The sequence below is a fragment of the Apteryx mantelli genome, chromosome 1, assembly GCF_036417845.1.
Source record: "Apteryx mantelli isolate bAptMan1 chromosome 1, bAptMan1.hap1, whole genome shotgun sequence".
NCBI classification, from domain to species: Eukaryota; Metazoa; Chordata; class Aves; order Apterygiformes; family Apterygidae; genus Apteryx; species Apteryx mantelli.
Window position 1 is genome coordinate 263,623 of NC_089978.1, and position 18,862 is coordinate 282,484.

The 18,862-nt window shown below is 68.1% G+C and overlaps 2 protein-coding genes across 4 annotated transcripts; both read left to right on the top strand.

Moving 5' to 3' along the window:
* Positions 1–4: 4 nt before the first annotated feature.
* On the top strand, positions 5–9,599 carry ARFIP2 (ADP ribosylation factor interacting protein 2). 3 transcript variants are annotated; one of them, XM_067301504.1, is made up of 8 exons: positions 5–215; positions 2,530–2,637; positions 2,849–2,957; positions 6,046–6,161; positions 6,447–6,668; positions 7,030–7,187; positions 7,327–7,501; positions 7,895–9,599. In XM_067301504.1, the coding sequence occupies exons 2-8, from the start codon at positions 2,539–2,541 to the stop codon at positions 8,048–8,050; spliced, it is 1,035 nt and encodes a 344-aa protein (XP_067157605.1). In that variant the 5' UTR covers positions 5–215; positions 2,530–2,538; the 3' UTR covers positions 8,051–9,599. The 3 variants fall into 3 exon arrangements, with proteins under 3 accessions (XP_067157605.1, XP_013814198.1, XP_013814199.2); XM_013958744.2 differs by lacking the exon at positions 5–215 and adding an exon at positions 456–2,200; XM_013958745.2 differs by lacking the exons at positions 5–215; positions 2,530–2,637; positions 2,849–2,957 and adding an exon at positions 4,745–4,841.
* A 2,891-nt stretch (positions 9,600–12,490) lies between these two features.
* LOC136991051 (FH2 domain-containing protein 1-like) lies at positions 12,491–17,461 on the top strand. The gene is made up of 10 exons (XM_067289536.1): positions 12,491–12,632; positions 12,792–12,853; positions 13,209–13,311; positions 13,419–13,504; positions 13,598–13,698; positions 13,776–13,846; positions 13,958–14,065; positions 15,312–15,382; positions 16,377–16,656; positions 16,737–17,461. The coding sequence occupies exons 3-10, from the start codon at positions 13,291–13,293 to the stop codon at positions 17,307–17,309; spliced, it is 1,311 nt and encodes a 436-aa protein (XP_067145637.1). The 5' UTR covers positions 12,491–12,632; positions 12,792–12,853; positions 13,209–13,290; the 3' UTR covers positions 17,310–17,461.
* Positions 17,462–18,862: the final 1,401 nt, after the last annotated feature.

An 18,862-nucleotide genomic window follows, 5' to 3' on the forward strand; every position in this document is an offset into this window, starting at 1 on the left:
GCTTCGGGCCGGAGTTTCCGGGGATTAGGTCATTTCCGCCTCTGTTCCGCCCGGCGCTGTTGCTGGGCGCCCCCTGGTGATGCCACTTCCGCCCTGTCTCCCGGCGTCCCCTGCCCGGGGTGTGACGTGGCTTCCGGCGTGTCCCGGGGCCGAGGCGGATCGGCGCTCCGGAGGCTCCGGGGCGGGGGGACCCGGCAGCGGCCGGGGCGGCGCAGGTGGGCGGCGGGGCCCGCCCGGGGGCCCGGGCCGGGGGCGTTATGGGACCGGGGACCGGCGGGCAGGGGCAGCCGGCTCTGGGCCCGGGCCGGGGGTGACCGGGGCCCCTGGGGCCGGGGGGCGCCGGGTGCCCGGGGCCGGGAGGGCCAGGACCTGGGCCGGGGGGCGCCGGGTGCCCCGAGGAGGGGGTGCTGGTTGCAGAGTGGGGGGACCCGGAGGCGCCGGGTGTCCGGGGACGGGGGTGCTGGGTGCCCCAAGGAGAGGCGCCGCTGATTGCAGGGCGGCGGGAATGGGGCTGCTGGCCGGGCCCCCCTCGGTGAGCCCGGGCCGTGATCCCCTGCGACGTGTCCCAGGGCAGGGCGTGTGCCGGGGCCAGGTGTTCGTCGGCCGTGCGCGCTGCCGGCGTGCAGGGGCTCCGTGCTGGGAACCCGCAGCGTGAGGGCATGCTGGATGCTTTCCTGGAACCTCAAGTCCCTCCAGGGCGATCATGCCTGGCCTCAGCGGCTGCCGCGCTGGTGGTGTGGCTGAGGGCGGCACAGCTGTGCACAGCTGGAGGGGGGTACGTCTGTCCCTGCTGCCCACTGGGGCCAGGAGATGGTGCCCTGCTTCTGGAGGGGGCTGTGGATGTGTCCCGCCACCCCACTCATGGCGGGAAGAGCCCAGTGCCAGGTGCCGTTGGGCAACGTTGTCTTTCCATGGGGCTGCAGCCCCTCCAGAACGGAGCAACTGTCTGCTCAAGGCAAGCCCGCAGGGCAGGGGGTTCCCCAGGGCCTGGGCCGTGTGGCAGTAGAGGTTTGGCTCAGGGAGATCAGGGAGTGCTGCTGCGGTCGCATCTTCTGCCCTTCGCATCCTGCTTTCTGCACTTGCTAAGGCTCGTTCGTGTTGGGTTGCTGCTAAGGTTAGTGGTGACTCCCACCGTTTTTGATACAGGACCAGATCTATAAACTTGCTGTCAAAGAGCAAGTACCAGTGCTGGCAGGTCCCCGCGTGACTGGAACTGTTGTGCTTACCTGGTGCTGCCTGGCCGCAGCAGAGAGGGGCGGGTGGCACCCAGGTGGAGTGTCCTGCCCAGAGCTGCGGGCACTCAGGACTGCCGGGTCCTCTCTCCAGCTTTGCCTCTGCTGTTAGTTGGCTGTGAGTTGTTCCTCTTCCCATGCTGCAGTTTCCCTGCTCTGGAGCAGGGTGCAAAGGCCACTGTTCGGGGGCTGCTCCCGAGCTACAGCCTGAAGGCAGGTGCAGAGACCACTGGATATGAGCTATACGGTACCGCTTCCACTGGAAGAATGTGTTTGGAGGCTGTGTCCTCTGCATGCATGCTTCATCCATGCTAGAGCCCTCTCCTGTGGGGTCCGGGCCTTCTAGGGGTTGTTTCCCTGTCAGGGAGCAGGTAGCTAACGGAGTGCAACGGCTCAGAGGTGTGCACAGGTGCCTGGCACTGCCTGCACTGGAATGTGCTCCGACCGGTCTGGGCACCGCTCCTGAGAAGGCCCGTTGTTCCAGCAAGGTTTGTTCCTGGCTCGTGGCCCCCTCCACCCGGGTCCTGCCGCCGCCTCACGAATGGGCTCTTCGCTGCCCAGCCACTGCTCCCTCTTCTGATGCGCAGCCCTGCCTGGCTGTGGACGTGGCTCTTGGCTCTGTTTTCCTAGGCTCTGAGCCAGCAGTTGCTGTGCTGTGAGGTCCTGGTTGTCCTGGGGCAGCCAGAGCCTGCTTCCCTAGCCTGGGAACAGGACAGACTGCAAAAGAGTGGCAAGGGGAGGGGAAGCACTGTCCCCTTTCTGAAATGCATGAGTTGGGGCTGATGGAGGGGCGGAGGAAATGCTCCAAAGCGCAGTACACAATGGTGGAATCGGCTGCTGCCGCTCCCAGACGCTGAGCGGGACCTGGGACTGTCTCCTGCAGGGCACACAGCCTTCTCCGGGAGCTTTTCTAAGAGCAGAGGAGCTGCTGGAAAGGCCAGGGTGACGCATTCGGAGGTGCCTCGGAGGTGCTGTCCTAGAGGAGTGCCTGCGCTCAGATAGGCACTAGCTGTGGGGCGGGGGGACCTAGGTGGACCTAGAGGCCGCTCAGCGTGTGCGGTTTCTAGTCCTGCTGTGAGTGAGCCAGGGAACGGCTGCCTGGTGTCCGCTAGCTACGGCTCAGCGTCCTGGAGCTCAGCCTTGTCTTTTGCCCTGCTGGATCCTGGCTTGAGAAGCCCCGGCATTTTCCTGTGTGGAAGCCCCAGGACGCCTGTCCACATGAGGGGGGGGGTGATGGCCATCTCTGCCTGTTCCCAGGCTCCCTCCAGCTGCCAGCAGAGCGTTTGTGTCCTTGCAGGCCCTGACAATGTCGGAGGGGATCATGAGCAAGGCTGCCACCATGGAGATCCCCATCAGCAGCAACGGGGACGCGGGCAGCCTGCCGGAGGATGACGGCTTGGAGCAGGTTTGCGTCTGGGGCCCGTCAGCAGGGGCCAGGACGGTGGCATGCTAGACAGCCCAGATGTTGCTCTTCTGGCTGCTGTGGGGCAGACAGGGCCTTGCCGCTGACCCAGCTCTGCCCCCGTGGCCCAGAGGCCCTTTGCATAGGGTCTGTGTTGCTCTCTGGGGCCAAGTGGCCTGTTTCTGCCCCAGCTCTCTGCTCTCCTCTGTTCCAGGACCTGCAGCAGGTGATGGTGTCAGGGCCCAACCTCAATGAAACCAGCATTGTGTCTGGCGGCTATGGAGGCACCGCTGAGGGCATCATCCCCACCAGCACCATCAAAGGTAGGTTGGGCCTCAGCGCAGGCCCACGCAGATGGGACTTTGGGAGCAGGGGAAAGGTGGGTGCTGCTTCCCAGTTGGCAGTGGAGGTAGAAGGGAACGTCTCCTCCGTGGGAGAGGAGAGCACGGCTCCCCTTGGAGCTGTCCTCTTCCCCGTTGGGTTCCGGGAGCCTGCTGGGGAGGGAGGAGCTGCTTAAGCCTAAGGGAATCATTCCTTGTGGACCCCAGGAGCCCGATCCCCAGCCCTGGGTGCGATCCCGCAGGCAGTGCCAGGTGGGAGAGATGGCCCTCAGCGGTGCCTAGCAGAGGACCCTGTGTGAGGGTGCGCAGGTAGAAGCTCTGCCTCAAGCACAGCTTTGTCTGTCCTGGGCTGTCGCGTGGGCTCCGTGGAGCGTGTCCCTGTCTCTGCAGCCCTGATGTGCGGTTCTGTCTAGGCCCGGCTGTTCGGTATAATGCCTCCTTCCCTGGACTGTGGCTCCTCCCGGCACAAGGTGGCTCCTTCCCATTTCTGCACGGTGGGCTTGGGGCTTCACCGATGGGCAGGTGCAGGTACCTGCACCCTAGCACAGCTGTGCCCCTCCGAGCGGGTGTCCCTGACAGAGCCTGGCTTCCGGGGAGTGGAGGGGCTGCTTTCCCACTAACCCCGTTCCTCTGGCTGCTTCACCTGCACGGCAGCTAGTAGGGGAGGCTGCAGAGGTGCCCTGGGAGGGCCTGGGCCACTGACACTCCTGGCTCTCTTGCAGGTGTGGGGCCTCCAGCTGAGGAGGGTCCGACCGCAGTCGGAGGGGCACCTGCCTGGGGCAGTGGGTTGCGGCTTGGGGAATGTGGGCCGTGCTGAGGCAAGGGTCATCCCTTGGGTTGTTCCTTCTGGTGTGAGCGAGGTGGGGGCGGTTCTGGTACCCCACCGCTTCTCCAGGTCCTGGGTGAGTGGGGAGGTCAGGAGATGGGCCAGTGCTGGCTTAGGCTCACGCCGGTTCTGCCATAATGACTCGGGATAACCCGCCTGCAGAGGGAGGACAGGGCCAGGTGACCGTGGACCCCAAGCTCCTCGCTTATTTCCTCTTCTTTTTGTTCAAACCAGTCCCAGGGTTGTGGATGCTCCTGACAGCACGGCATGGCTGCAAGCATCCTACGCTGCCCAGGAACGGTGTCTGTGGACAAGCCCCATGGCTCAGGCAGGGCTCTGCCGGTCTCTGAGCCACATCTCTCACCCTATCTCCCCTGCGGTCCCATTTCAAACAAGTTTCTGTGTCGCAACTCGTGGCCAAAGCAGCTCTTCCACAGCAAATCAGCCTGTTTGACTTCAGGCCGTTCTGTGCTGGGCTAGGCTTGAACAAGTGAATTTGCCCAGGTGCAGGGGACACGTGCATTTGCTCACAGTCTGTTGTGCTGAAGAATGGCGCAAGTGGGCGGGAGAACAAGCTCTGTTCAGTGGTTGCCATTCCTGTGTCTTCATCACTCCTGGCTTGACCTGCCCCAGCTCCTGGTTCAGTGCTGCTGCTGGCTGGCACGGTGATCTCAGCTGGGCTGGTGGGACTGGGAGGGAGCAGGGAGAGGGACCTGGGTGGCATTGAACCTCTGGTGTGGGAGCTGTCCGTCTGGCAGCCAGCTGTGTCATCTGATTTCACATCACACTTTCATCTCTCATCTGCTCCCATTGCTCTTCCCTGCTGCCATCCTGCCTGAACACTCGTCCTCTGTCCTTGCTGTTCCTGCTCCTTGTGCCGTTCATACCACCCCATCTCCTCTTGCCTCTCTCTGCTCAACACCTGCCAGTCCCTCCATTTCCAGGCTGTCTTGTCAAACCTCGCTCACCCCGAGGACCATTCGTCTCCCCCAGTGCATCTGCCGCCAGCAGGATGGCCAACCAGGCCAGTGCTTCAGCAGGTACTGCGGCTGCCCCGGCCCCCTCGCTGGTGCTCCATGGCCTCTTGGGACCTCTCTGCCTTGGACTTGGGCTCTGTGGCCCTGGTTTAGGGTGCCTGGTTTGTGCTGGGGCTCCTCGGACCACCTCTGCGTGTTTTGACGTGGCTGCAGCCCCAGCATAGCTACCTGTATGCAGGCAGATGAGTCCACGAGCTTCCCACCAGCCGCTAGTAGGAAACATTACCCAGTGATTGCCTCCCCTGGCATATGCAGTAAGGATTTTGGTCCTGATGCCGCGAGGGAGAGGATGGCACTGCTAAAGACCTGGGTGTCTTGAGGGTGAGGTCTGAGTCGTGCCTGGCCGTGGGAGATGATGCCTGCAGCAAGGAGCCCACCCATGTGCCTCCGCCCATGGTGCTGCTCATCTCCCCGTCCCATCTAGCCTGCTCCGTCTGGAGACGAGGTTGAGCAGTGTTGCACTGAGGAATATGTGAAACGCAGTCCAGCACAGGAAGCGTTAGGGCCTCGCTTTGCTAGACCAGATGTGCCTGGGCTGGGAAGGGGGCAGAACGGGGGCCTGGCCCTGTCAGCACCCATACGGCCAGTGCCTTCTCCCACACAAACAGCAGCCGCTGCTGCCAATGCCAGGGCCTTGTCTGGGACCTTTCTGGAAGAGCTCTAGGACCAGATTCTCTGTTGAGTGCACGAAACATCAGGTCACCTCACTTCGGAGCAGATTGGAAAGCTTGCAGCGCTGGAAGAATCTGGCTAGAGCACTTTGTGTTGCCCGCTCATGCTCTTTTCTGCTGGCAGGAGTGAGCTGTTCCCTGCCCTGGGCTCCAAGTGGGAGCAGGATGCCCAGGATTGTGCTGAAGGTGGCACAGGTGGCAACCTCACAGGCAGTGCAGCGGATCGGATGAGGGCATGGCTGTGCAGGGGGTGGATGGTGCCCTGGAGCTTGAGGCTGTTTGGCTTCTACTTTGTCACATCCTGTTGTGTCCCTGTGGGGAGACCTGCACCGCCTGTAGTTCTCCAAGCCCTTTGGGAGCAGCTGTGGTGGCCAACTGTGAAGGGACCCTCGCTTTTGCATGAGCAGCCTGGCCGGTGCCCTTGCGGGCGTAGGCTGACTCGCAGGCTGCCTGCCCTACTTTGAGCCTTACGGGCTCTGAGGTTTGTGCTGCCCCGCTGAGCTGGCGACACGTGTGGGGCTGTGTGTGTGTTCCAGGCTCTGGGCTGCACCAGCCCCATCCCAGCCCAGCCGTGGGAGGAGAGGAAGTTGTCCGTGGTATTGCTGTGGAGAAGTTCGACATTGTCAAGAAATGGGGCATCAACACATACAAGGTGAGCTGCTTTCTGGGACCCTGAGGGTGGCCTGGTTCGTTGCAGAGGGACCAGGCCTTCCAGCAAGGCAGGTGGGAGTTGCGGTTGGGCCGAGTCCCTGCACGAGGGATTGAAGGAGCAGCCCTTCACGGTGGTGTGAGAGGTGGGGAAGGCATCTCAGGATCTCCCTGCAGAATTCCCAGGGACAGCTCTGCAGTTCCCCGCCGCCCTAGGTAGCGGGGAGCGCTTCCTTCCCATCGGCCAGGGATGCAGGGCCTCCTGACATCTCCCCCCTCCACCCCGCAGTGTACCAAACAGCTGATCTCGGAGAGGTTTGGCCGGGGCTCCCGCACGGTGGACCTGGAGCTGGAGACACAAATCGAGCTGCTCCGGGAGACAAAGCGCAAGTACGAGTGTGTGCTGCAGCTTGCGCGGGCTCTCACCAACCACTTCTACAGCCTGGTGCAGACACAGCATGCCCTGGGGGATGCCTTTGCGGACCTCAGCCAGAAGTCTCCTGAGCTGCAGGTACGTCCACTGGGAAGGTTGTTCCTGCCGTGTCTCTGCCTGTGCCGCAGTCTGCCTTCATCCTATGAGCACCCCTGTGCCTGAGCAGAGACCTGGAGACTCAGGTTAACCCGGGGGTCTGCACCACAGCCTGACCAGGTCTCTGCTCAGCAGCACCCCCAGATGCATGAGGAAAGCAGGAGAGGTTGAGGATAACTGTGCTTGGTGAAAGCCAGAGGGCAGGGGAGAGTATAAATGACTGTCCCAGCACTTCTTCGGGTACAACTAGGGCCAGGCTGATGCTGGGTGCATGGGAGGAGAGAGCAGGGACAGCAGGCCTTGCCCAAACGCAGACCCTGACTCATCCTCCTTCCTGTCTCAGGAGGAGTTTGGTTACAACGCAGAAACGCAAAAGCTGCTCTGCAAGAATGGAGAAACACTATTGGGGGCAGTCAACTTCTTTGTCTCCAGCATCAACACACTGGTGAACAAGACCATGGAGGATACGCTCATGACAGTCAAACAGTACGAGACAGCCAGGTGAGGGGTACCTGGGGCAGAACTTCAGCCCAGGCCATGACTGGGGCTGGATTGCTGGCAGGTGTTGAGGCTCCCTCGGGGTGGGGGGGGGGCGGTTGTGGAGGGGCCGCAGTGTAGTTTTGACGCTGTCCCTGCGCAGGCTGGAGTACGACGCGTACCGCACAGACCTGGAGGAGCTGAGCATGGGCCCACGGGATGCCAGCACCCTGTGCCGGCTGGACGCAGCCCAAAGCCAGTTCCAGAGCCACAAGGACAAGTACGAAAAGCTGCGTGCTGATGTGGCCATCAAGCTGAAGTTCCTGGAGGAGAACAAGGTGGGAAGGGACGTGGGGCTGGGAAGGGGCCGTGGGGTGTGGAATGGGGGTCCGCTGTTTGCTTGTGTCCCTTGGCTGTGTTGCTGTGGGCTGAGCAGCCTTGCAGCCACGTGGCTGAAGTATGTGTTCTGGTGGACAGCACCTGTGAGGCAGCTGGGAGCCCGGAGGGGAAGGGCGGGTAAGCTTCCTTCTCTGCCTGCCTTTCACTTGTTGGGGCTTCTGCTGAACAGCTTTCTCCTGGCTTTCAGGGTTAGCTGTCAGGAGCTGTTGGCAGCAGCTCTGATTTCCTCCTCGCGTGATGGGCAGAGACCATGTCCCTGCTCTCTGCTGCTTCCCGCCACCCCTGGGTGCGGGGCCGGGTCCCTGCATGCTGACCCCTCCTGCTCTCCTCAGATCAAGGTGATGCACAAGCAGCTGCTGCTCTTTCACAACGCCATCTCTGCCTACTTCGCTGGGAACCAGCAGCAATTGGAGCAGACCCTCAAGCAGTTCAACATCAAGCTGAAGACCCCAGGTGCTGAGAAGCCCTCCTGGCTGGAGGAGCAGTGAGTCACTCCAACCTGCCCCACCTTGTGCTCTGGACGGGGAAACCATGGACCTGAATTCTGACCTCTGACCGTTGGCGCAGGGCCAGACTGCGTACACGAGTGGTGAGCGGGGGGACGCGGCCTCGGCCCTGCTGCAGCCCAGGGACCCACCTACAGGGCAAGGGGGGCCCTGGTTTGGGGGGAAATGGGAGGCTCTGAGCAGGTTCTTGGTGCTGCCTGGGGAGAGGAGCCTGGAAGGGCTGGGGTTGCCCCATCCTGCATCTCCTCTTCGGGGCAGAGTCCAACCCTGCCCATTTGCTCTCCCTTGGTACAGACCCCTCAGCAAGACAGCTGGGAGCCCTCCCTATCTCCCTGGTACCCAAAGGGGCAGCAGACGCCCTCCCTCTCTGGGGTGGGACACTCCAGACCCTGCCACGCGCCCTGGGGGATGGGGTGGGACACTCCGCAGCTCTCCCACCGTCTCCCCTTTGGGGCGGATGGGGTGTGCTCCGCGCATCCCCGCCTACTCCCCTGCTGGGCCTCTTTCCCGATAGCCCATGATCTGACTCAGCAAGGGCCCAAGCCGGGCCAGGAATACCCCTGCCCTGTGGCAAAAATGTTTATTTTCAAATGAAGACGAAGCTACAGAGGGATGGCATCAGGACTCCTGGGTCCCCTCACTGTCCCCCTGAAGGGGGGGTGGGTTGTGGCTTCCAGCCTTGCTGTGGCTGGCAGCCAGGACTCCTGGGTTCCTGCCCCAGCTTTAGGTTTGCTCCATTTCCCTCCCTAGCTGATCTCTGGTGTCTCCTAGGCAGCTGCAGTTCAGCTGCTCTTGCACTCCCTCCGCCAGCTAAGCTGGGGTGGTGGCTCTCCACCCCAGCCTCACACTACACTCCCCTTGGGTGCGCAGGGCGAGGTGTGCCTGGCTGTCTCCCAGGCCCCAGTATTTCCATTTGCACTTCCCATGTCTTCTGGCCAGGGCAGTGCTTGCCAGGTATGCGGGTGTCACTCTGGAGGCAGTGGCAAGTCCACAGGGCTGGTCACTAGTTTGCCGGAGAGGGGACTCGGCATGCTGCTGCTAGCGAGGTATGGGTGGGCTTATGGCTCGCTCTGGCCAGGATGTGGATCCTCCTCTCACCACCCCGACTGCTTGGGCCCTGAACGGGGGCCCTGCTTCTACCCAGCACCTGCAGGGGCTTGACCCCTGGCGTGGGAGCTGTGGGGACTCAAACCAAGGACCAAACAGTGGCTGTGTCCCGGGGCAGGTGCGTGTGCATGTGTGTGTGCGTGGGGTTAGGGTGTGTGTGCCATGCACAACAGGGCTTGAGGTCTGGCCAGCATCCCACACGTGTGAGAGCTTTGTCCTGCTCCAGCTGATCGTTGCCTCCAGCCCTGGCCACATGCAGCACTTGGGCACTTTCTCCTGAGACGAAACAGTTTGTTTTTCTTGCTAATTTAATCCCTGGTAATTTAATGTCTGGATCTGACCCCCTCCCTTCCCCGGTGAAGGTCTTGACCCCCTCTTCCCTCCCCACTTCTGTAAAGATTCCAGAATAAAATGGTACAAATCACCCGCGTGTGTGGAGCTCTGGGCACGAGCATCCCTGGGCTTGAGATCTGACCCGGATGTGGGGTGGCCCTGCCGCCCTGAGGTGGAAGAGGGGTCCTGGGGGGTGAGACTGGCTGCTCCTGATGGCCTCGTACTGATCCTGCCACGGGCTGGAGGTCCGGCCTCTGTGGTTGCCCTCCACGGGGCTTGAGCCGGGAGGGTCTGGGGGAGGCAGAAGTAGCGGTGCCCTGAGTATGGTGGGACACCCCGTGGTGCCATGCGCTCTCCCAGCCCGCCTGCGAGGGGCTGTGCTTCCTCTTCCCAGAGGTTTCTGGCACCCAGGATGATGGGCGGTTGATCCCCTCGCAGGCTCGCTGCCTCTGCTGCCCTCCATGCCCTGCACACTCTGCACGCTGAGCAGGTGGCCAGAGGATTGAACAGTGACCTGCCTGGCTTGATCCTGCTTTTGTGCAGCCTTACCCGGATTAGCTTCCACATCTAAAAAGGTGTCAGGCAGCTCGTTGTTTCTCCAGCCTAATTCTGCTCCGCAGTGAAAACGTAGCTGTCTGGAGCCAGCAGAAGAAGATAATGATGCAAGGACTTTTGCTGCCTGTCGCCAGAACAGAATGGGGGACACCCTGTGAAATGGTCAGGCATCGGGTTTAAAACGGGCAGGTGGTGCTTCAAACGGTATGTAGCAGCTGTACAACGCCTTGCTGCAGGACGTCACGGATAATCGTGGTTTACATGGATTGAAAAATGAACGGGATGAATGCGCAGGAGAAAATCCATCCGGAGATATTACATATAAAGAGTACCTCTGGCTCAGAAGGCCTGGAGGCTGGGAGAGGCTGCTGGGGGAGACTCGCACGCTTACCTTAAAGTCTTTCCTAGCCATCTTCTGCTGTTCACTGTCAGGAACAGGGTCCTGGGGAGCTGGGCCTCTGCTCTCATCCACTGCAGCGCTTCTTACCTTCTCGAAGCACACGCAGGGTAATTCCACTGCCGGTGGGGAGGAGGAGAGGGGAGGTGCTGGGGAATGACCTCCAGGAGGGGATTCAATCCTCAGGGACTGATGGGACGTGTGCTGCTCACAGGCCCCCAAGGAGCCTCCAAGCGCTCTGGACGGGATACAGGAGCGGAGCGGAGTGGCGAGGCGGGAAGAGGGGATCCTCGGGCAGCTCCTAACAGACGCTGTGGGGCTTTCACCCCCCTGACGAGCACCTTGGTCACAGATCAGGCTGCTGCTAGGAGGGTGCTTGAGCCGGGCTTTGCTCCTGCAGGTAGATGGCTGGTAAATGCTTAGTTTGTTTTAGAGAATAATTAATCTGGCCAAGATATAGTCGCAGCCAAGTGCCTACATTCCCATGACAGGGGCCACACTAGGGCAGGCCCAAGGTCTGCAAAGTCCGGCAGCAATGGCCCCTCGGAAAGAGGACGGGACATGGGCTCGTAACCAGGGGTCTCCTGGTTATGGCGCAGCCCGAGACGTTAGAGCTCCTTTCCCAGAGCCTTCGGGCTGAGGCTGGGTGTGAACACGCACCTGCGTGTGCGGCCTCGGCCAAGCCCCGCTGCGGAGGGACGTGCTTGGGGGTGAGGTGCGTGGGTGGCAGCCCGTGCTCGAGGGCGTCCCCACGGTCCTTGTGGCCCCGCTGCTCCAGGGGGTCCCTGCGGTTCCCCGTGGCCCCGAAACTCGAGGGTGTCCCCGCTGTCCCCATGGTCCCCATAGCCCCACTGCTCGAGGGGGTCCCCATGGTCCCAGCAGTCCTGCTGCTCCAGGGGGTCCCCATGGTCCCCCTGGCCCTGATGCTTGAGGGGGTCCCTGTGGTCCTTGTGGCCCTGCTGCTCCAGGGAGTCCCCATGGTCCCTGCAGCCCTGCTGCCTGGGCTCTCCGTGGCCTGTGGGGGGCTGGATCCATCCCAGGCCAGGGATCCCACAGCGCAGACCATCTCCGGGCTCCCCACAGCCATCTCACGGCATGGACCATCCTAGGGCTGCCCACGGCCACCCCACAGCGTGGTCCATCCCCGGGCTGCCCACGGCCACCCCACAGCGCAGACCATCCCTGGGCTGCCCACGGCCACCCCACAGCGCGGACCACCCTGGAGCTCCCTACGGCCACCCCACAGCACGGACCACCCTGGAGCTCCTTACAGCCACCCCACAGCGCAGACCACCCCTGGGATCCCCACGGCCATCTCACAGTGTGGACCACCCTGGGGCTCCCCATGGCCACCCCACGGCCCAGATCGTCCCCGGGCTGCCCACGGCCACCCCGCAGCACGGTCCGTCCCGGGGCTCCCCACAGCCAGGAGGGGGCGTGGCGGGGGGCGTGGCGTGACTGGCGGGGGGCGTGGAAGGGACAAGGGGGCGTGGCATGGGGCGCGGCGGGGTGGAGGGGGCGTGGTTACGGGGCTTGGTCCTTGCGGTGGGGCGGCGTGACGTACAGGGCGCGTGTCGCTGGGGCAGAAGGGGGTGGCAAGGGGCAGAGAGGCGGGGCGAGGGGCGGGGCAAGGGGGGCTCCGCGTGGTGGGCGTGTCGGTGAGGCGTGGCAAGGGGCGTGGCAAGGGGCAGGGTGTGGGGCACCATGGCATGGCGAGGCGCGGGGTGACGTGAAGGGGCGTGGCTAAATGCGGTGGGCGTGGCCTAGGGGCGGAGGGGCGTGGCAACAGGGCGGGCCCAGGGCGGGCCCAGGGCGGGCCCAGGGCGGGCCCAGGGCGGGCCCCGCCCGTACGAGCCTGCGGCGGGCGCGCACGTCCCCCCGCCCCCCTCCCCCGCCATGGGCTCCCCGCGCCGCCCCGCCGCGCCGCCGCCGCCGCCGCCCCCTCCCGCGCCGCCGCCGCTGCCGCCGCCCCCGGGGCCGCCGTCGCCGTGCGCGGCGGGGGGCGGGCGGCTGCGGGCGCTGCACTGGGAGCCGCTGCCGGCGGCGCGGGTGCGCGGGCGCCGCTCGGTGTGGGCGCCGCGGGCCGCCCCGGTGCCGCTGGACCTGCCCCGGCTCCGGCAGCTCTTCCAGGAGCCCCGCGGCGCCTCCCCGGGGCAGCGCCCGCCGCCGGCGGTGAGGGCTCCCGGGGTCCCGGGATCCCGGCCCCTTCCCCCGTCCCGGCCGCCCCCCCGGGATCCCGGCCCCTTCCCCCGTCCCGGCCGCCCCCCCGGCACCCCCGGCCCCTTCCCCGGCCGCCCCGTCGCGCCCGCCCTGACGGCGCCCTGTGCCCAGGTCTCGCTGCTGGAGCCCAAGCGGAGCCTGGCGCTCGGCGTCTTCCTCAAGCAGCTCAAGCGGTGAGCGGGGCCGGGGCCGGGGGGGCTGCCCCCCCCTTCCAGTGGGGGGGATGTGGGGAAAGCTGCCCCCCGCCCCCCCAGTGGGGGGGGATGTGGAGGGAGCTGCCCCCCGCCCCCCACATGGAGGGGGAACTGACCCTTGGTCCCCCTCCCACATGGGGCGACGTGGGAGGTAACTGCCCCCCCCTCCAGTGGGGGGGGTGGGGGGGTAGCTGCCCCACACATTGGGGCGTACGGGGGTACCCGCTCCCTGTTCCCTTGGCAGCAGGACCGGGGGGGTTCTGCCCCCCCCCGTGCCCCCCTGCCAGGGGTGGGGACGTAACTGCCCCCCCGTGACCCGCATCGTGCCCCCCAGGCCGGTCCGTCAGATCGTGCTGGACATCCGGGACGGCGTCGGGGCGCCCTACGGCGCGGAGAAGCTGCGGGAGCTGTCGCGGATGCTGCCGAGCGCCGGAGAGGTGAGGGCTGGGGGCGGCGGTGGGAACGGGGGCGCCCCCCCCCCCACGCCCTGCCGTGGTGGTGGTGCCCCCCCCCCCCCGCCCCCCGATGCCCGCTCTGCCCGCAGGTCGCCCGGCTGCGCTCCTTCCCCGGCAGCCCCCGCCAGCTCGCCGACCCCGAGCTCTTCATGCTGCTGCTCACCCAAGTGCCCAGGTGGGCCCGGGCCCAAGGGGGGGGGGGGGGTCTGGGGGGCATGGCGGGGGGGCGGGGGGCGCTCCCGCCCCGCTCACCCCAGGCCCCCCCCAGCTACGCCCGGCGCCTGGAGCTGCTGGTGCTCAAGGAGGAGTTCTTCCCCCGGCTCGGCGCGCTGCGCACCGCCATCCAGACCCTGACGGACGCCGCCGTGGGTGCGTGGGGGCCGCGGGGCGGCGGGGGCACCGTGTCCCGTCCCCCCCCCGTCTCACCCCATCTCCCCCCCACGCAGAGGTGCTGGAGTGCGAGGAGCTGCACGCCATCCTCCACCTCGTGCTGAGAGCGGGCAACTACCTCAACTCGGTGAGCGCCGCGGGTGGTGGTGGGGATGGGGGGGGGTCTCGGCCCGGGGCTGCCGCGCGGCCCCCGCGCTGCTCCCGCGTCCCCGCGCCAGGCCCCCGCTCTCCGTCGCAGGGCGGCTACGCGGGCAGCGCCGCCGGCTTCCGCCTGGCCTCCCTGCTGAAGCTGCCCGACACCAAGGCCAACGAGCCGGGCACGGACCTGCTGCACTTCGTGGCGGCGGTGAGCGCGGCGGGCGGGGGGCCGCGGCGCCTGGCTGCCGGGGGGGCTGCCGCTGCCGGGGGGGCTGCCGCTGCCCGGCGCCGCTGCTGTGGGTCTGTCCCCGGAGTATGTCCCCTACCCTGCTCCTGCAAGACCTGGCTGCGGCGTCCTGCGCTGGTCGCGGTCCCCCCTGCGCCCGCTCCTGCCCCTCCCTGGCCCCGGGAGCTGCCCCGGGCCTGGCCGCCACGGGCAGAGCCTCGTCCCCAGCATCGCGCTTCGCCTTCCCCTGGCCCTGTGGCTCGAGGGGGGTCCCCACGGCTCGAGGGGGTCCCCAGGGCCCCCCCTGCCCCAAGGAGTCCCCACGGCTTGAGGGGGATCCCCATGGTCCCCGCTGCCCCAAGGGGTCCCCGCAGCTCGAGGGGGACCACGCGGCCCCTGCTGCCCGAGGGGGTCCCCGCTGCCCGAGGGGGTCCCCGCAGCTTGAGGGGGGGTCCCCATGGCTTGAGGGGGTCCCCAGGGCCCCCCCTGCCCCAAGGGGTCCCTGTGGCTCGAGGGGGGTCCCTGCGGCTCGAGGGGGGGGTCCCCATGGCTCCTACTGCCCCAAGGGGTCCCTGCAGCTTGAGGGGGGTCCCCATGGGCCCCGCTACCTGAGGGGGTCCCCGTGGCTTGAGGGGGGGTCCCCATGGGCCCCGCAGCTCAAGGGGGACCACGCGTCCCCTGCTGCCCCAGGGGGTCCCCACTGCCCCAAGGGGTCCCCGCAGGCGCTGTGGGTGTCCTTGCTGCCTGGGCTCTCCCCGGCCCGCGCGGGGCCGGCTCCTTCCTGGGCTGGGGGATCCCGGGTGTGAGCTCAGCCCGGTGCGATCTGTCCCGCCTGGGGCAGCTCCTGCGGGCTCCCCCCCCCCCGGCTGCTCCGGCGCTGCCCCTCCGTGCTGCTGCCCTTCCCGGCCAGGCCGTCCGCCGGCGCTGGCTCCCGCCTCCGAGGCCGGCCCCGGATGCGCCCGTCGCCGCTGCCGTCGCCTTCCCCCGCAGCCCCTGCGCCCAGGCGGGTTGGCGCTTTCCAGGTCCGGCGCAGGCGTCGCCGACAGCGGTGTCCGTGGCCTCCCTGCGGCCGGGGACGTGGGGCCGAGCCCCGCTCCGGCCTCGGCTCCCCCAGCGCCGCGGCAGCCGCTTCCCCCCGCTCGCCTGAGCCCAGCTCGCGCCCGGGTGGCTCGTGTCCGGCGGCTCCGTCCCCCCCCCCGGTGCCGAGGGCTGCCGTGTCCTCCCGCAGGAGGCTGCCAAGGCGGAGAAGGGCCTGCTGGACTTCCCGAGCAAGCTGCCGCACGTGGGCCCGGCCTCGCGGTGAGGGCGCCGCGGCCTGCGCCGGTCCCTGCCCCGTGGGGACGGGGACTGCGCGGGTCCCTGCCCCCTGAGGTCTCCGGGGCTTGTGCAGGCCCTGCCCCACGGCGATGGGGTCAGGGGGGCTGCGCAGGTCCCTGCCCCACGGCGACGGGGGCTATGCGGGTCCCTACCCCATGGGGACGGGGTCAGGGGGGCCGCGTGGGCCCTGTTCCCGCAGGGCCAGAGCCAAGTGGGCCACGTGGGCCATGTCCCTATGTGACGGTGTCATGTGGGCGCGTGGGCCCTGCCCCACGGGACGGGGTCACGGGGGCTGCTGGGGCTCTGCCCCACAGGGCTGGAGTCAAGGGGGCTGCGTGGGCCCTGCCCCATGGGATGGGGTCACGGGGGCCGCGTGGGCCCTGCCCCATGGGATGGGGTCATGGGGGCCCTGTCCCCACGGGATGGGGTCATGGGGGTCGTGGGGGCCCTGCCCCACAGTGCCAGGGTCAGGGGGGCCGCGGGGGCCCTGCCCCACAGGGCTGGAGTCAGGGGGGCTGCACAGGTCCCTGCCCCACAGGGACGGGGGCTATGCGGGTCCCTGCCCCACGGGGATGGGGTCAGGGGGGCCACATGGGCCCTGTTCCCATGGAACGGGGTCATGGGGGCTGCTGGGGCTCTGCCCCACGGGGATGGGGTCAGGGGGGCCACATGGGCCCTGTCCCCACGGCATGGGGTCACGGGGGCTGTGGGGGCCCTGCCCCACAGGGCCGGAGTCAGGGGGGCCGTGGGGTCCCTGTCCCCGCGGGACGGGGTCATGGTGGCCGCGGGGGCCCTGCCCAACGGGACGGGGCCGCCCCCGCCGCCCCCCACCTCGGGGCGTCACGGCGGGGCCGTGGCGGCGCTGGGGCCGGGGCGGCGCGGCGGGAGCCGAGGGTGGGGGGGGGCTCCCCGGGGGCGGGGGGGGGGGGGAGCTGCGCCCTGGCCGAGGTGCCAGCGCCCGCCCGCGTGCCCGCAGGGTCGAGGAGGCGGAGGTGGAGGGGGAGCTGCGGCGGCTGGCGGAGCGGCTGGCGCGGGCCCGGGGCCGCCCGGGCGAGCAGGGCGCGGGGCCGCAGCTGCAGCCCTTCCTGCGCGCCGCCGACGGGGAGCTGCGGGCGGCCCGCGGAGCCCTGGAGCAGCTGCGCCGCGCCGCCGCCGCCGCCCTCGACTTCTACTGCGAGGAGGCGGCGCCGGGCGGGCTGCAGCAGCTCTGCGCCGTCCTGCACCGCTTCGCCGGGCGCTTCCTCCTCGCCGTGCAGGTACCGGCCTGACCCCGGTGCTCCGGCCCCGTGCGGGTGCTGCCCCGCGCCGGCGGCCCTCACCCGCCTCTCCCCGGCAGGAGAACCGCGCGCGGGAGCAGGCGCAGCGCCGGCGGCAGCAGCTGGAGCGGGAGCGGCAGAAGCGTCGCTCCGTCGCCACGTGCTCCGCGCGGGACGTGGCGCCGCGGGACGCCGGCACGGGACGCCCCTTCCCGGGGACGCCCCAGCCGGGCCGTCACCCCTGGCTCTCCCCGCGCCCCGGCGCTGAGCCCGGCCCGGGGGGCAGCCCCCCGGCGTCCCCGGGCTGCGGGAGCCCCGTCCTGCCCCTGCTGCGGCGGCACACGGCCCCGGCGCTGCCAGCCCTGCCCCGGGCACCGGGCTGCGCCGAGCCCCCCCCGGCCACCCCCGCCCTCGCCCCGGCCGGCAGCACGGGGGGGCCGTCGGGGCACGGCACCGAGCCCCCCGCGCCAGCAGCAGCCCCCGCGCCCGGCGGCCCCGCACGCTTCAGCCTGGCCAGCCTCTTCCAGAAGAAGGGGGCCCCGCCGGAGCTGGGCGCCCCCGACCCCCCCCAGGCGCCCCGGGACGGCTCGGCCCTGCTGGCCTTCCTGCGGCGCCTGGCGGGCGGCAGGGCGCGCGGGGCCCCCCCGAGCTGAGCCCCCCCCCGGGTGCCCTGCCGTGGGGCTGCCTGGGGGCTGGGGACCCCCCCCACCGCGGGCGGGCGCAGCGGGCTCCGGTTTTTATCCTCCCCCTCTCCGCTCCGTGCTTGTCCCTGTTTTTGTGGTGCCAATAAACGCTGAGGATCTCCTCCCGCCTCCCCGTCCCTGCCGGGCAGCGACCCCGCGCCCGAGCGAGCTGCCGAGACCCAGCGTCCTCGGAGCGGGCAGCCCGGAGGGAGCATCCGGCATAGCTGGGCTGGAGCCGTGTCCCTGCTGCTGCCGCCCCGCAGGAGTTTGTGCTGTGCTCTGCGCCGTGGCCCTGCACTGCACCGTGGCTCTGCCTCGCGCCGTGGCCCTGCTCTGTGCCATGGCCCTGCGCTATGCCGTGGCCCTGCTCCACGCTGTGGCCCTGCTCCACACTGTGGCCCTGCTCTGTGCTGTGGCCCTGCGCCATGCCATGGCCCTGCTCTGTGCCACAGCCCTGCACCATGCCATGACCCTGCTCTGCGCTATGGCCCTGCTGTGGCCCTTCTCTGTGTCATGGACCTGCACCATGCTGTGGCCCTGCACCATGCCATGGCTCTGCACCGCACCGTGGCCCTGCTCCATGCCGTGATCCTGCTCCGTGCCGTGGCCATGCTCTGCACCATGGCCCTGCTCCATGCCATGATCCTGCTCCATGCTGTGGCCATGCTCTCTACTGTGGCCCTGCTCCATGCCGTGATCCTGCTCCGTGCCGTGGCCATGCTCTGCACCGTGGCCCTGCTCCATGCCGTGATCCTGCTCCGTGCCGTGGCCATGCTCTGCGCTGCAGCCCGGCTCTGCGGGACCCCGGCTGTGCAAGCTCCGGGTGCGCCCCAGCGCTGGGGACCCGGTGCCCCCTCGCGGCAGGGTGCTCAGAGCCTCCCGTGGCTGCGGTGCCGGCAGCCTCCCGTCCCCGGGGGTGGCCACCCGGCCTGGCACGGGGCCACGGCCCAGCTGAGCTGGCCCTCGCCGCGGCAGCCCCGTGAGCGCCGTCTTTGTGCGCCCGCGGGCCCAGCGGTGCCAGGCTGCGCAGGGGAGCGCGGCCGCGTCCCCCCGTCCCCTCCGGGACCGGCTCCGGGGCTCCTGACGGCCCGTCTCAGCCCCCTCCCGCCCCCGGTGCTGGGGCTGCGCCGCGGCCCTCGAGGGTCCGTCTCCGCCGCCGCGGAGGAGCAAGCACCACCGAGCCGAGCCGAGCGGCAGAGGCTGCGGGGCCGGCGCAGGTGGGGATGCGCCCAAACCCACGTGGAAAGCGACTCTGGCAGGGAGTCACGGAGCAGCGCGGGGCGCAGGGACCCCGGGAGGTCTCCGGTCCGACCTCCTGCTCAAAGCAGGGGCGGCTCTGGGGTCAGACCGGGCTGCTCGTGGCTGTCCGGTTGTGTTGTGAAAACCACCAAGGATGGAGGTTTCTTGGTCTCTGCGGGCAGCCTGCTCCAGTGCTGGCCTGTTCCCACGGAGAGAAAACTTTTCCCAGTATCCAGTCCGAACCTCTCCGGTTTCAGCCTATACCTGCTGTCTCCCGTTCTCCC